Here is an 18020-nt window from a genome sequence, read left to right as displayed (position 1 = left end):
TAATGTTAAAAATAAAACTGCTAGGATATTGACAAGTGGACAGGAACAGAGAGACCTTGGATTACATGTTCACAAATCCCTGAAGATAGAAAAACAAGTACAAGAAATGTTTAATATGACATGGAGGATACTTTTATTTTTAGCTAAGGACTAGCAATAAGCAGGAGGTCATGCTAGAACAACTCTAAAAAAAATGCTATGAGACCACAGCCAGAGTCCTGAGTACAGCTTTACAGAAGGGTGTAATTGCACTCAAAGGGATAGAGGAGATTTACGAGGATGTTGCCAGACTGAAGAATTTCAGTTATGATGAAAGGCTGGAGAAGCTGGTGTTGTTTTCTTGAAACAGAGGATTAAAGAAGATTTAATTCTGCAGTGCAGGGGTGGGGGAGAGGGGGGCTGATATAGCAGAAATTGCCATAGCAGCTCACTTAAATTCCTTAATTTTCCTCCTAAAATTCAGAACAATTAATTTCATATTGTATATAATTTCATCCTACATATCTGCACTTATTTTCCCAAACTTCAATATCACTCATTACCAAATATTAATCAACGCCTTCCTAAGAACATGTGCATTAACTGCATATCATGCTGCAGAAGAAAATGTTTCTGATCCCAATCTTAAAGCTCATCAATTATATACTCATATCCTCTTCATTAGAGTTTACAGATAAACCTGAGAAACAATGTATTCATTATCAATTCCCTTCACTCTCCTAAAAATGTGGATCACGTCTTTTCCCACTTTCTTTTGTTCAGTAAAAACAGCCTAGTTTTTGAGAGTCAATTGTGTGAACTACAATTCTCTGACAAAGGGTTGAGAGCAAGGTTGAAGGCATTGTGACAGAGACATACTGATTAACAATGGTAATTCTCGATCTGCAAGCATTACATTTCTCTATAACAAATGAGAGATTAAAGATAATTTACATCTGGAGTTCACAGTCAGCAGTTTTTGATTTAGGCTATGTGGAAAATGACAAAATTACTTTCCTCATTTTATTCTCCTGCTTACATCATTTACTATGCGTCCATTTAAATATAGACACTTAAATTGCCACTCTTGTATCAATGGAAAGTGGTTCAGAGGGAGAATTGATACAAGATAAGAGTCTACCTTGTGAGGCTATATCAACTGGTTAACATTCACAGCAGCGAAGCATGATTTCTGACATTCTGATAAAGAGTTACCAGACTCGAAACATTAACTCTGCTTTCACCCCCACATATGCTACCAGATCTGCTGAATTTTGCCAGCAATTTGCTTCTTTTTCCTGTATAATTCAGCCTAATGTAATGTTTTTAACCTCTAAAATTTGATTTCATTCCAAATGTATTTACCTGGCAGAACTCTCTCATCATTGAAAATTAATCAGCTGGTGAGCAGAGTTTGGCATTTGCATGCCTGGACGTATGCACACAGTTGCTCTATAACTAACCATGGCATGCTCTTCAGTAATATATAATCAACAATATCATTTAACACAGATGGCTGTACCATACATTTCATGGATATTGGGCTGCGAGTGGAGATGTAATATAACTGCAGCTCAAAACATTTAGTTTTAAGTGTCTATTATAGAATTGGTGAAAAATGTCCCTGACAGCTTACATGTTTTATCATGTTTAGTATAACCTCGTTACATTTGGAGTAGGGCATTTTTTAAAAAATGCATTGCAACAAAGTGTTCAATGGTTATATACCAAGCGGTTATTCAATTTAACTGCATCATCTCCTTGTGCAACCTTTCCCCTCTAATATTCAAACCGGCTACTCTGAGTTCTTGCGTTTTAAAGTGAAAGATGATGAAAGATATTGGGGACAATTGCCTACATCCAAAAGAGAAACTATTAAATTATAGCTTACGATTTGCAGCTTTGCTGTGGTCACTATGAGCGCTGTCATTTGATTGGTTGCTGGAGACGGATGACACACTTGAACTCCGAACAAATCCGAAAGCCACGAGTTTAGCGGCTGGCAGTCGCGAGTAACCAGGAGGACGGAGTCCAGAATGCCCAGGATACTTTGGGAGACTTGATCTTTGGACAATTGGGATAGTATTTTTCTTCTGTTCCACTAAAATATTGGGAGAAAGAAAAAAATAACATTTTTGAGCTATAACAGGAATCTATACATTAGATATCTCTAGAATGCGACTGTTTGTTGTAATGATATGAAGTTTGTCAGTCCTTTTATTCATAATTCTCATTGTCTGAGTACTCAATTAAATAAATAAATCATGACAGGAAAACATGACAAAGTGAAACAGTTCTGTGATTACTGTTCCATGTTAGTAATTATATGCCAACAATTCAAAGTGAATAGAGCACTAACCCTCTGTTGCCCTCCTGCTGTATTGAATTCTGGAGTATTGGGTTAATTTTCTGGAGTATTGGGTTAATTCTGGAGTATTGGCAATGTGTTAATTTTGTTGAGTTTAGTGCAGCATTTTTCTCCATGAGTTTTAGCAAATAATCACAGGTCGTTCCCTTATTATCTATGTCTCCATGGCAACCATTCGTCCAATCTTCTCTCAGAGTTGCAAGTAGCCACCTATGCCAGGACCTCCGGGAATTCCCCATATTGATGTCTTTTTAAAGCCGAGATCAAGCATTGCCAGCTGGGAGTTGCCCTACACCATCCAAGTAACGAGAGCAGAACCAAAAACAAATGGGCACAGCTGACACTTCATTGCTATTACAAGTGCACCTTCAAAAATACATCGCTGTTTAAGGCCAAGGTATGAACGTTACCCATGCCCTGTTAGAGCCATGTCTTAGGGAGTTTTTTTGGAAAAACCAGAACCAGGGGTCACAGTGTAAGGATACATGGTAGGCCAGGTATGATAGAGATGAGGAGATATTTCTTCATCCAGAGAGTGGTGGGCCTGTGGAATTCTCTGCCAGAGAAAATCATTGTGACCAAAACATTGAATGTTTTCAAGAAGGAGTTAGATATAGTTCTTATGATTAAAGCGATCAAAGGACATCAGGAGAAAGCGAGGACAGGGTACTGAGTCGGATGATCAGCCATGATCATAGTGAATGGTAGAGCAGGCTTGAAGAGATGAATGGCCTACTCCTGTTCCAAGTTTCTGTGTTGCTATGGTTTCCCTATTCAATGAAGTCTAACATTCTGTCATGGTCCCACAGTAAACAATCACATACTGGAAAGTGTTCAAATAATTGGAAATATTCACTTGTATTCAGTAACAGCAAAAGCAAAAAAACAAACATACAAAAGCTACATTTGCTCTTGGGAACTGACAGGCACATTTTGGCTTTTGAGCAGGGATAAATTTACAGTCAATGAGTGATTACTGCACTCAGCTCCCATCTAACTGGAACCAGGTGTCAATGAAGTCCTGTCTGGCTTGTCATCCCTGATGCTGCACCACTCTATCATGGTGAAGGTGATGTTTCTCCTGGTCAATGTCCTGATCTTCCTCCTCAGAAGACTGCTGTTTCTCTCCCAGCTCTTCAACCTCCATCATATTCCCTCTTTGTTTGCTCCAACTGTGGAGAGCACTGTATGCCTGGATTGCACGATACACCCTGACTAGGGTGTACTGCAAGACCTCCCACCTAGACTGATCCAAACATCAGAACCTGACCTTCAGGAAATCAATCGTCTGCTCCACAATGACCCTGGTGAATAATGGGCTACTTTGTATTTACCCTTCACCTTAGTTCAAGGAACTGTGTAATGGGATCATCAACCATGGTTACAGAGAGCAGCCCAAGTTTCCCAGTAACCATTGTTGCAAGGGATCCAGCCCTTCAACTGAAACAGTAACTTGAGTGCTGTCAAGAATATAGGCATTTTGGCAGCCTGTAGGTACCAGGTACCTGCGATGCTGATGACCTGTACCTGTTTTTGGTCATCCTGTTATGTTATAGTGCTCTCAATGTGTCCAGTCTCTGCACCTGAGGACATTAGTTTGGCAAAACCTACATGCAAACAGCCAGCTGGGTTCTGCAGTACTGTCTTTGTCTCGAGGGAATGAGTTGGAGCAGTGTGATCCTGCACAAATTACATCAGTAGCAGTCTTGATACTTCCCTGGGTCAAGGATTGAGAGATCCCTTACAGGTCCCCAGTGGATCCTTGGAAGCAATCAGTTACATCATTAAAGGTGAAGGCAGCTGTTACCTTGATGACCATTGTTATAAATGGCCACCCACTTGTTCAGATCCCAGGTCTTGCTCCGGTAGCTGGCCTTTTTCGGTAATGATGTCCTGGGATATCTTCAGTCTGCAGCAACACCATGCCTTAATCAGTGCAGAAATTAGCAACAAGGGTGATAGATTGTATGTCGGCTGTGCACCTGAGGGGGCCTTTCACTGTGACCTCTTCATGTGGAGATTGATTGGCAGTAACCCTCTGTTCTGCAGTGTTATTGTTCCACAGACACAGTGACAATAACCCCTGATGTGGCCGCAGTCATTGGTCAAGCTTCCAATGAACCAATGTGGGGAATATCAAATACAGAACAGGTTCTTCGAAAGGCGAGGAGTCAGCATCGTGTAACACACAATGGCAGCGTAGCATAAATGGGATAAGGAACACTCTAACAAGTGGGGCCATGGAATATCTCGACATGGACCTTTGATAGAGGGACCGTATCCAAGAAGGCAGCACAACCCGTGCCATTTGGTGGGTACTTTAGCTAGATTAGGATCAAGAGCACCTGCTGGTGAACACATCACTGCTGCAACTCCGCAATTGGCTGAGGAAAAAAAGTCTGGGTTGTGGGCACTGGGAGGACTGCCAGAGACCTGGCAGCTGTTCAGTGTCAAGCAGGAGGACTCTGTGGTGTCACCTGTCAGGGACTTTGTGTGAATTGACAAGCAAATACAGGACCACTAGGCAGGAGAGGACTGGAGGAATGTTGGTGGGGGAGGGGAGGGTGGGGGGGTTGCAGTGGCCATTGTAGCCCAGAGGCTATGTCATTACAGCTACAGGGACTCAGCTGTCATAAACACATGATCCTCTGGCTACCTCCATGGAGACACTGGTGGCTACCATGGCGAGCCACGTCCAGTACTTGCCCCATTGGTCCTTAGCAGCTACAGCAAGGCTGGGTGGGTACTGGGGCCACTTTGTGCCATATCTTCATGCGGAGTCAGGATCACAGTAAAGTCACCCTCAGAAGCTTCCTCTCAGGGGTCTCCAGACATGCTAGGGCCTTCCATCTCCACTCTGCCTCACACGTGTGGGAAGTCAAACTAAGGGGGCACATGTGCTTCTGGCAAGGACACACTCAGCACATCAAAACAAAAAGTGGACAGCTTTGAGGCAAGTGGAGTTCAAATTTATGATTTGAAAATGTTAACATCCACCCATTTTTGGTGGTTAAACAAATATCAGAGACACCAAACCATCTATGCTCATTGCACTTCTAAAATAAAACAGGCAGGATTCAGGGTAGCACAGTAAATGTAATCAAAGGTTTAAATACAATGGCTCTGCATGGTTAACACATTTCCAGTGAAAAAGTGAATTGTTAACAGCGGGAAGAAATCCATATTTTAAAACAACAAAAGTCATCAATAAACTGGATTTCCAGGAATATTCTGTACAAAGCCATTAGGAGTACTACGGGGTACAATCAAAGCTAAAGAAATCACAAAGAAAAACTCGTTTAAGGAATTATGTTTCCATTTCTAGCTTAACAAATTGGCTGCCATCTGGTGAAGGAAACAACAACTCAAATCAACAATAAATATAACAACCATAAAAATCGATTCATGACTTCACAATGATGGAATTGAAGTTATGGGATGCAGTAGGGAAACGGTAATAAACTGGTCAGCTGGCTGCTTCTCAGAAAACACAGAAATCGAAAAGGCAACTATATTTTGACAATAATAGATGCCGGGAACTGGGTGACGGATCACAGGGGAAAACAAACTGCAGCACGATACCTTAGCCATCAAAGGGTTTGCCACGTAATATAATCTATCGCTTTCTCCAAGGTTAAGAGTTCTACATAAGATGTAACAGCTGGAGTCTTCTCCATCCTGGGCAAACCAGATAACTTAAACAAATACTTTATACTGTATTTTCAGTTTCAATTCAATTAAATTTTATTTACATTCATAAGATCAGCCTTCTGACTGAAAGCTCTGGTTGCAGGTGACAGAAATTTCATCCTTACAGCTCATGAATTTTTCTTGGGCACTCTCCCTGTGCAACTCTGAGCTTTGAGAGGGTTTCTGCTCTTAAAGAATCACTGCTCAAAATTAAAGGGCCAAACAGTACTGCGATAAAAAGGGAGTGAGCCTTTGCAAAGTTTGATTGAAAAGCTGCAGGAGGTCTGCTGTTTGATATAAAAGAAATTATGGCAATGCCACAATTTGGAAATAAGCAACCTGGAGGCATAAAGGGTTTATAATAGGATCATGCTCATGAAATGGAGTTTCTGCAGTGTAAGATCGGGATGAGAACAATGCCCCATTTGACAAGTCAAAAGATGAAGTGCATCAAACTGAGCATGGGATGGCATTCAGAACTACCCGGATTAACAATGGTGACAGTACCTGTACAACATGGGAAGGAATGCTAGGGGTAATCTAGCAAAGTCAGAATGCCTAACAATACCATATAATCAAGTAACTTGTCCAGAATTTCACATATATGGTTGTTATCAATCTCATATTTTTTCCTGCTTGAATATAGCAAGACTTTACACAGCATGTTATCTGCTTCATTGCGACTACACATATTCCTATTGCAGCAAGGCACACAGAGAATTTACAACATGTAATTTAAAGCCCTACAATACCAGCATCTTACAAAGGCTTCACACATTGTAGACATTACTGTTTGCACCTGGTCAGGAACACAGCAGCAGTAAGAAGCCATGCTACTTTTAGAATAATGCAGAAAAGACTCTAGGACAATTGAATAGCAGTTGAAGGACTGAACCTTCGATAAGTACACATTTTTGAAATAAGCAACTTGTTTATGGTTACGTCTTTGACTAAGTGCTCGCCTGGCTCCTACATTGTCTGCATCAGACCTTAGGCCATTATTCAGAATAACTCACAAATTAGTCCCAGGCACCACAATTTACTTGCATTGAATAGAACTAAATCGAAGAATGAAATTGCCTAAAATTGTGCATTCATGTCTCTGGACTGGGATTAAAACCAGTTTGCTGATTTAGACTGAGAAGGCTGTTACTGAATGAAGGCGGATAATTAATTTACCAAAAATCAGATATATTATAAATCTGATAGCTTTCCATTCATTGCAGTAGCGGCATCTAATGAATGAGCTTCAATATTTGTTTTTACTATATAGACCACCTTCTTCGATTTAAGTAATTGTCATAAAGATATTTAGATTAGATTAGATTAGATTACTTAGTGTGGAAACAGGCCCTTCGGCCCAACAAGTCCACACCGCCCCGCCGAAGCGCAACCCACCCATACCCCTACATTTACCCCTTACCTAACACTACAGGCAATTTAGCATGGCCAATTCACCTAACCTGCACATCTTTGGACTGTGGGAGGAAACCGGAGCACCCGGAGGAAACCCACGCAGACACGGGGAGAACGTGCAAACTCCACACAGTCAGTTGCCTGAGGCAGGAATTGAACCCGGGTCTCTGGCGCTGTGAGGCAGCAGTGCTAACCACTGTGCCACCGTGCCGCCCACGACACGGTAACTGGGTACCACTGCTGTGTCTCTCTAATCAACAATCAGGTAGGATTTTCATTTCAGCGGTGAATAACAGAAGTTGGGAAATCACATGGTTGAGTGCACTTGGCTTGGAAAAAGCTTCTGGGAAATATCTGCTTTTCACTCCATTTGAGCAGAGGGTGGGTGCGGTGAATATGTAAAATTGTAAACATTTGTCACCTCTTTGTCTTGTGTGAACACACATCGAGTCACTGAAAAAGTGTCAATCAAGCAATGTGATCCCTTCCATGCATTGTGTTCTATAAACTAGAAGTCTGGACTCTCAGCCATGTTTTGTGCTTGGTTCAATAATGTCTCTCAGAGAAGGAAATCTGCCTTCCTCAACTGGCCTGTCAAATGTGACACTCAATTTGCAGTCATATGGCGGACTCCTAACCACCCTTTGAAATAGTCGAGCAGTAATTTCAGGATCAGCAACAAATGTTGGCCTTGTCAGCAATGCTCACATACCATGAAAGAATAAATGAGTGGAAGTTAAAGCACTGTGAAATGGTTACAGTTTCTGCTGTCAAAAATATCTGCTTCTATTCCACTTTTATCAGATTATGGTAACAGCAGCTTTTCAACTAAACTCATGAATAGCTGGTTTAAGCTTTTTCACAAATGCCACTGTTACTGTAATGTTCACTGGTATTGTACAGAGTGTATAGGCAGGGAAGTATTATGGGTTGGCAAGGAAGTATTATGGTTCCACAGGGAAGATGTGAGGGCCCACTGTTAGGCGGTTGTAGGGGTATGGATTTGCATAGACAGCGTGAAGGATCAGGGAAGGAACATGACAGGGAATAGATTAGAGTTGTGGGGGTTGGAAGGTTATGGCTTGATTGCAGGATATGAGGGACCACTGGGGGGAGGTGGATGTGCATGAGTGGTCATGAATCCCAAGTCATCCAAAAGCTGGTTTGACTCTATTAAAACTGTCGGAGAGCTAAGAGATGCCTACCCTTGCAATAGAGCAGGCCAAGTTTAAATAGTAGGATGTGAACTACTTCATCATCCTTTGCACCAAGGAGAATTTGGAGAGTCTGAATGGGGACAGGAATTGGGACACATCCATTTTCAAAAGACTGCAAAATCTCCCCAACTCTACAAAATTTCAGAGCATTATATATTGATTGTGACAGAAAGTATTAATGAAATGGTTCATATAAGCAGATATCTTGGGCCACATTTTTTCTGTGTATGTTTATTTATCACGTAATAGGCAATGTTTGCAATTAAAAGGATAGATTGTGTAGGTTCGCTATATTTTGGGTTATTTACCTCACAGTTTGCGTTGATGGTTGTGAAAACTAAGATCAAAATAATATTCTTTAAATAGAATTCTCATAATGTAGATACTACTTAAGTGTCCCACTGAGATCAAACGTTCTAAATATCAGTTTTCATTCTGGTATGTTCAAGTGTGTATCAAGGCTCCAATCTATTTATAAATTATAGATAATTTATAATTTCATTGGAGTTGTTTTTATACAAACTATAGTCCATTGGGTAATGTGATGTGTTGCATGAGTTCGACATAGTATAATATGCTTTGGTAATGCATTTTTTATTAAAACAAATCATATTGGCCCTTCATATGTTTGTTTGCAATAGAAGGAAATAATTGATTGCCTGCAAACATATACAAAGTACAGATAGAAGTCATTTAAAATGTGCAGGGCTTCACTGTAAAGGCTGATGTCAAAACACAGCTTTGAAGGTAGATGCCCTTGTGACGCAATGGTAGTGTTCTGACTTCAGGAGGTCGGAGTTCAAGTCCCAACTGCCCCAGGCATGAGTCATTACATGTCTGAATTGTTTGATTAAAAATACCTGCCGCTTTGAAGATGGCTTTGTGTGTGAACTTTCTTACCACTTAAAAGGAAAAGAAATTGGTCATTCAACTAATTTCCATGCAGAGGTACTTCAAAAGTCATATGTGCACTGCTTTCCTGCAAAATCCTTCAATACCAAATCTGAGATGCATTAGATTATGATGTTTTAGGATAGTCCCTTTAACTTAGGGTAAAAATAGAGGAATAAAGAAGGTCATATGACCTGTTTTAAATTCTGCCCGACAACAAGTTTGGATGGTTTAGATGATAAAGATTAAATGTGGGGCCAAGTTGCTTTACTGGGAAGAAGGTACAAGATATTAACAATATTAACAATGACCACAGCAGAAGTGCTGATGACTTAAAGACTATTAGTCTTGTTACGATCAGACCTCAGTAGGATTCTCCAAACATGCTACTGTTGGAGACAGATATCCCAAATGTGAAGCTCCCTGTGAAGATATGATGAACTGGCTTCACTTCTTTATTCACCCCACTCCCCAAATGGCGGTTGCAGGAAGGTTAATTCAACAAGGATCCCTTCCCTCAGGCATATCTTTCTAATGGACATAAATGATTTAAAAAGGAGCCAAATTAACCAGACTTTCTTGAGAGGTTACCAATAGAGGTGATGTTGGTTTCACAATACTTAGCTTTGTAGATTGGGTGAGATTCTGTATTTCTAATTCCTTTCAACCTATGATTGAATTACAGCATTCTGGGTGAGAAAGCATCCTTTGCTGTCCTGTTCCTTTTTTAACTAGTTTGCAGCATTAGGAGTGAGTGTCTTTGCCTGCAACATGGGGAAACTTGGGGCAGTATTTCATGTGTGACCTCCAGAGCATATATTTGCTTGAACCCAGATTGACACACAGGGCAACATTCAATACTACTAATGAAATCCAGCAGTGTTGATATTTATAGCCTTTTTGGCTGTCAAGCGCTCTTTTAAAAAAAACACATTTTGGGGCATACAAGTTCAAAATATCCTTAATATTTTGGCATTCTCACCAAGGTCATAGCAGTCTCCAAGTCACACAGTAAGGTGTGAAGAAGGCTGGGTTTGTACACAGTTATATTTTAAACTGTGCACCTAATTTCAAGATTGAATAGAATGTGTATCTAGAGAATAGTTAATTAGCATTGTTACATGGATACAAGGACCAGGTGATTCATGTCGTAATGGAAGTGGCTTCCAGAAGGGAAGAGTCTATATCGAGCTTTTGTGTGATCACCTTACAACTTTCTTCACATATGTGAATGTGGGTGAGACTTGCGCTCAGATTGTAGAGGCTAGGTTTGTGAGGATTTAAATGAGGCTGGTAGGTTTGTCTAGCTTTGGCTAAAAGGAGGAATCTCAAAAGGAACCCTCATCGTTAAAAGGTGAACGCAGTGATTATAGGTTATACAGCTGAAAAAAGAAAAAGGATCTGAGAATCGCTTTGGACTGGCTGCCAGAGAATGAAGGGTCCAGTTCAGGGACAGAGTACAATTTAACCATGAAGACAGATGTGTAGTCCTTTTAAAAGTTAAATGGGGATATTTTTCAGTAGTTTAAAAAGAAGTTAACTGCTAAAAAAGCATTTTATTAACATTGTTTTTAATGTAGTTTGTGACAGTAAAATGGCTAAAATTTAAAATCTTGTCAATTGATACTTTTTGTCAGTCACAAATTTCAAATATCTTTCCAAGACTGTCACTCTTCATGGGATCAGAAAACAAGAGTCCAAAATTTTGGAGGGCTGAAATATGGCTGGACAGAATTTTAATCAGCCAGTTTGACCGATCATATTCTGCAGACATGCCTGCATTTATAGGTATCCAATTGAGGGTACTTGACCCATGATGCTGATAAAGAAAATGGACCACACTATATCACTCTGAAAAATGAAGCCAGAGATCATTGTCAGGGCAACAAGAGTTTCCCCAAATATGATGAAACTTCCACCAAATACCCCATTCAGCATTCACTCACTTTATCACCGATGCACAACGGCAGCAATGTATACCATCTACAAGATTCACTGCAGCGGCTCACTAAAGATCCTTCAATAACACTTTCCAAATCTGCAACCTCTACCATCTCAAAGGAGAATGGCAGCAGATGCATAGGAACATCAATATTTGCAAGTTCCCTCAAAGCCACACTATACAGCCATTCCTTCATTGTGACTGGGCCAAAATTTTGGAACTCCCTTCCTGACAGCACTATGAGTGCATCTACATCAGAAAAACCACAGCAGTTCAAGAAAGTTGCTCACCACCACTTTAAGGGCAGTTAGGAATTGGCTTAACCAATAATACAAAAACTGTAAATGATTTAAGTTTTAAAAATGATGTCTTGGAAGAAGCAACCTTAGGATTAAACATTCTGGAAGAAAATTTACCCCACCCACCATCACCACCCCTGACTAAGGCCCACAGTACCTTCACCCTCAACAGGCCTGGGATATACTTAACCTAACAGGGAGAACAGTGTGGAATCTCATTAGCCCAGGAAAAACATGGCTCTGAAATCGACAACTCTCTTCCATGCATTTGTTACACGAGACTCAATTAGTCCAACGTTCTCCTGACTTTGGACAACATGAGCCTATTCAAAACATTACTGCCCATAATTAAGTTTTATTTGCCCATCACCACTAAGCATGCTGACCTACATTGGCTTTAAGTTTATTTGCTCATTGGGACTATATGAAATAGTGAGGCCTACCTGCCATCCCACATTAATTTGACCTGCAGGACTGACTTTAGCCAAATTGTTGGACTGTAAGGACACCCATTCCCAAACTCTGGTGAGGACTAATTGCCTAATGGACTATGAGCAAAGCCTTGGACTGGAATCAGAGGAGTGTCCCGACTGACCCGCCCACAGGCCACAGTCCTCCTTGATCCCACTGATGAATGATCTCCATTCATTTTCACACATTTTCTCTTGCTTGAAGCACATGCATATGCATTTGCATTTGCCATATAAGTTGCTGGCAAATGCTGGTGTGTCATTGTTGTAGCTCAGTGCTGTCCAGCGATATATCCACCCACCTTTGAGTGTTCAGTACTCCCAATCACAACAAGCTGCCTGACTCACTTAGTGTTAAAAAGCAATGCACGACAGAGGCAGGCAGCCAGGAACCAAGGATTGAAGAGCCTGTGCACTAAAATACAATGCAAGAGCTGGAAGCCTCTAGGTAAGTGCTAAGTGAACGAGTGCTACGCTTCCAAACCAAGAGCCATGAGATACAGCGGCATTGATGTAAGAAACATGTGTTCATCCCTGCACACTAAATGACCTGGCAGAAGCATACTATGTTATAAATCTTGCTGTGTTCCAAAGTGAAGTACTGAACAGTTGAAGTGGGGTGAGAGTTGATTATAGTGAGGTTGGTGGGTTTTTTTGCTGCCGACTGGTGTGGAAAATATGTGGAGAAGGATGGTGACCATGGAGAACGCAGGGATCTCTCTCAGTGTTGGGCAAAACAACAGAATTGAACCTTGACTTCAGAAAGAAAGGAGGTGAACACACCCCCAACCTACATCAAGGTGCAAAGGTTGGAAGGGTTGACAGTGTCAATTTTCTAGGAGTGACAATAATGGACAACCTGCCCTGGTGTGATGGTCAAGAAGGCACAACAATAATTCTTCCTCAGGTGGTTTAGGAAATTTGGCATGTCCATAAGGGCGCTCACCAACTTTTACAGATGCAATACAGAAAGCATACTGTCTGGTGTATAAGGGCCTGATTTAGCAACTGCTCTGCCCAGAACCAGAAGAAACTACAGAAGGTTGTGTGCAGATCACGGAAGACAGTCTTCCATCAATGGACTCCATTTAGACTTGTTGTTGCTGCAGAAAAACTGCCATCAAACACCCCTCCCATTCAGGTAATGCTCTCCTACAACCTGTTCTGTCAAGCAGAAGATACATACGCCTGAACACATACACCAAAAGGTTCAAGAACACCCTCTTCCCTGCTGTTATTAGACTGATGAATGGACTGTCTAACTTCAAATAATGTGGATCTTGCTTCATGCACGTCCTGCGCAGTGTAACCTGTATGCCTCACTTTAAGCACTGTAATTGGTATGTCCTTACTTATTATGATCTACCTGTACTGTTTGCAAACAAAGCTCTTTCCTGTACGTAGGTACACGTGACTACAATAAATCAATAAATATTTGATTGTGTACAGATACATCAGATAATGGCCAGGACAAGCAGTGAGCTGCACACTGATTTGCTGAGGGAAGTTTGTGCCTTCTACTTTCTCTGGGAAGAGGAAGCAAATTGGAAATGATGTAGAAACACAGTGAATCAGGTTCATAATGAGATGCAAATACATGGAAATTAAGTAGCCGCGACTCAACAGTGAGATTCTGAAGTTTAAGGGAAAAATTAGAAAACCTTTTTGATGTCAAGATTTTGATTTTGTTTCATTCTTGCTGTACTTTGTTACTTTTCTCACCATTGCCCACACCACATCGGGGATGAGATAATAGCATCCTCATAGATTCTGCCCAGCTACCTTCTCCTGCTGGAACAAATAGGGAGAATGCTCAGCAGAGGTGGAGACAGAAAAGGCAATTAACATGTCAGTTTGACAAGATCACATTAGAATGCTGACAATGTCTTGCAGCCTTTCTGATACTTTCCCAGTCAATCAGAAACCAGATTTTTGCATTACTAAATGTAATGATCCATCAAAGGGGAAATCAACAACTTCTGCTGTAATTTTATTTAGCTGTTCAAGGGGAAAATTCTTTGTTGCAATAATCCTTTGCTGAGTTTTTATGGGATTTAGCTGCTGTGCAAACATAAACCAAAATGTAGACACCACTCAAGACAAAGCAGCCACTTGACTGGCACCACATCCACAAACATTCACTCCTTCTGTCACCAACACTGAGCAGCAGCACTGTGTACCATCTGCAAGATGCACAATCAAAATTCACTAAAGCTCTTCAGATAGCACCTTCCAAACCCACAAACACTACAGTCTAGAAGGACAAGGACAGCAGTTTATGGCAACACCACTACCTGCAAGTTTCTCTCCAAACCAATCACCATCCTGCCATGAAAATATAGCAGCGATCTTTCAGTGTCACTGGGTCAACCCTGGAACTCCCTCACCAACTGTATTGTGAGTCTACCCATAGTAAATGGATTCCAACAGTTCAATAGCGTAGGACACCATTACTTTCTCAACAACAACTAGGGATGGACACTATGTGGAGGCCCAGCCAGTGACATCCACATTCCATGAATGAATGAATTAAAAAAATGTTAAATTCCCTTATCCTTGCAGTAATTTGCAACCATCTGTATCCCTTATTGAGGCAATACCAAATGCAAGAGTGTACCGTCCAATCTGGGGCCCATAGACATCTTGCAAATGGCCACAGAAATGGAGCAAGATTCATTGGAGTTCAAACTTTACTTGTGCAAGCTGCAGACTGCTCAACTCACACATGCACAACTGAGGACCTGGAGCAGCAACCATAAATACTACAAACATAAAGAGAATCAATCAAATAGAAGCTCGACATGCATATATTCAAGACTTTCAACCTGGAAATGCACATGGAAAATGCTATTGAGACATAAAAGTAAGAAAGAGATGCCTATTTTTCCAACAACTGGTTGGGACCAATTTGGAACAGCATATGTAGTTCTAGGCACCTTCTGATTTGGGAAGTATTGAAGTATCTGGAGAACTATTCTGTGATGAGATATTATAGTTTTTGTGGAAGGTTCAAACATTGTATATTTTCATTCATACAGAGAAAGGAACAAGCTAATATTACCCAAATCAAATATTACGTGACAACATGTTTAGTGTAGCTATAAGTAAAATATGAGAGAAAAATAATTATCTAAGAGACATAAATTCAGGAAAGACTGAAAACATTGCAGAACTATAGTGAGAATTAGTTCATTAATTGGTTCTCCAAATGAAATGAAACCGACTAGCACTACATTTATATTATTGCCTATTGTATACTCTTGTTTTCAAGATTAACATAACTTTTAAACTAAATCCCAACAATCATTTGCTCAAAGACTGCAGTGATCCACAGGTTCACTTTGAACCCTAAATGCATTATACCTTCAGCTGTGCTGTCAAAAAAATTACCCGGGCACTTCAGAATGTTAACTGGCCACACATGAAAGGATATCTGAAATGTAGCACGCTCTGGCCTGAAGCGAGCCCAAATAAAGTGCAAGTCACAGCAACATTTTTACTTGCCACTCATTACAGCTTTTCTGATTATTTGATGTTTCTTCAATGCTCTTCAAATTTAGTTTAAAAAAATCAATTACAGCATTTCTTAAATGCCTGAAACAATTCCTGTTTCCTTGATCACTTTTAATCAAAATTTTCAAAATGTAAAATGACGGGGCATTGTTTGTTTTCTATATCAGTCCAAATAAATCACTGAATAGTAACTCAAAATTAACAAAGGTTATATGATCATTAAAAGAATACAAAGAATTCTCCGCATAAGGGAGAACTCAAATGTAGCATTCTACTGTATTAACAAAATTGGAAGCTCACAAAGTATCTACTCAATTTCAGTAAAATGCTACTGCCCTATAAGTAAATACTATTACATCCTGAAACAATGTAATTTAACATCTTTTTAGATTAGATTAGATTCCCTACAGTCCACACCGACCCTCCGACAAGTAACCCAGACCCATTTCGCTCTGACTAATGCACCTAACACTATGGGCAATTTAGCGTGGCCAATTCACCTGACCTGCACATCTTTGGACTGTGGGAGGAAACCTATGCAGACACGGGGAGAACGTGCAAACTCCACACAGACAGTCACCATAAATTTCCTATCACATCTCAGGGGAAAGAAAACTGGAGACTACATGTCTCAGCGATGTCAGCTTGTTTCAGTTGATGGCATTTTGCTTCAGAGTTAAATATGTGTGTGATCACGTTTCACATCAAGGACCTTTGCATGTAATCATACTTGGCTCACTAGAACAATTCAAAAAAATCCTTCAATGTTGGAGGTGCAAACTATTTGGTACAACCTGAGAGAGTGGGTGACTGTTAGTGTAGAGGATGGGGATCTCATGCCTGACTGGAGGTCTTGTGGAAGTTGCTCATTGCATCCTTTTGGAAGCCCCACAAAGTTAAAACCACAATTCAGGTACTTAACTGGGTAGTGGCAAGCCTTGCCCAGGAGAGGAAATCCTACCCTCAGAGTTGCCAACCAGAGGATAACAACTAGACATTGCTTGGCAACACCACTGAGGAAGTGGTGGCTGGAGGCAATAATGTACCAATCGAAGCCCAACAATGAACCTAGGGTGGGTAACAGTGGGATTGCGGTTGTGCTGTAGGGGTTAGTTCAGCTGCAAGGTCATGGTCCAGACACTTAATGAGCTCAGCCTTCCTCATGGTGAATTTCTCAAATCAGGCATGCAGTGCCTTTCAACAAGGAACTGCCAACTCCCACTCACTTCTCAGGAGTCTACAAGCAACCCCATTAGGGTCCGTTCATCAGACTTCCCGTATGGTGACTGCTCCACATATGGCTGGATTAATTGTCCAATTAGGGACCTCAATTGTTGCAGGGTGAGATGGGATTGAATTGGGTAGACAATGGGGTTCCTACCCATCACCCTCCTACTCAATTAAATACCCGTCTCACCACTAAACCCACCTCGGGAAGACATTGACATCCATCACATGAGGGGAAGAGGGTGGTAGATACAATGGCTAGGGAGCAGGGTGGATATTGTTGGAGTGGCTTTGCTTTTCCTAATGTTGATCTGGCATATGCTATGACCCATTATGATTAAATGTCAGCCAATCTTTCCAATAGTATGAAAGCTGCTGAGGAACGGCGGGTGCTGGTGCAGAGAACAAACAGGGTGCCATCACTTAACATCAGAAAGATGGCACAGGGCCTGGGAATGATGTCATTCAGGGGCTAGAATTTTAATGAGGATGCAAAGGGAGTCAACCACAGTTGCTAGAGGATTTGCAAGATAACAGTGTGGAGAAGCCATTTCTGGGAATTAGAAGCTCAGCAATGATAATAAAGCAAAGTGCTGTTGCTAATTGTGCCAAGTTTCAAAGAGAAGTCAAAAAGAAACAGGAAGGGATGACACAGCATGATCATAATCACAAGGATGCTGTAATTATGAATTTGCTTTTGATATTAACTTGAACACATGGTAAGACATGAACTAGTAGGTTCTCTTCATCATCAGTTCCTAATGGAACCAGCAAAGCATCTTTTAAAGTATTCAATTCCCTCCAGGATTAATTATCTTCAGCAGCAACGGATGTGTGTGTGTTTCAAAAAGCCTCATCAGTAATAATATCAGCTCTCAGTTGCCCTAATGATTACTGAGGCCAGAATGGATAGGACAGCCAGGAAATCCAGCCTTCGGTTGGAAGCAGAAATACCACTTATTCTGAAAACAACAAATGCTTCAGCTCTGATGAAAAGTCACCTAGACT

General features: G+C 40.9%; 1 protein-coding gene across 2 annotated transcripts in view; it reads right to left on the bottom strand.

Moving 5' to 3' along the window:
* Positions 1-18020, bottom strand: part of LOC122550775 (microtubule-associated tumor suppressor candidate 2-like) — a 440121-nt gene that overhangs the window by 217993 nt on the left and 204108 nt on the right. For both annotated transcript variants that reach the window (XM_043692024.1, XM_043692025.1), the window contains one exon: positions 1871-2080. In XM_043692024.1, the coding sequence (XP_043547959.1) occupies positions 1871-2080 (210 nt within the window). The remainder of the gene's footprint in view (positions 1-1870; positions 2081-18020) is intronic.

The sequence above is a fragment of the Chiloscyllium plagiosum genome, chromosome 6, assembly GCF_004010195.1.
Source record: "Chiloscyllium plagiosum isolate BGI_BamShark_2017 chromosome 6, ASM401019v2, whole genome shotgun sequence".
NCBI lineage: Eukaryota > Metazoa > Chordata > Chondrichthyes > Orectolobiformes > Hemiscylliidae > Chiloscyllium > Chiloscyllium plagiosum.
Note: the sequence above shows the minus strand (reverse complement) of the source record. Positions and strands in the feature narration are given on the sequence as shown.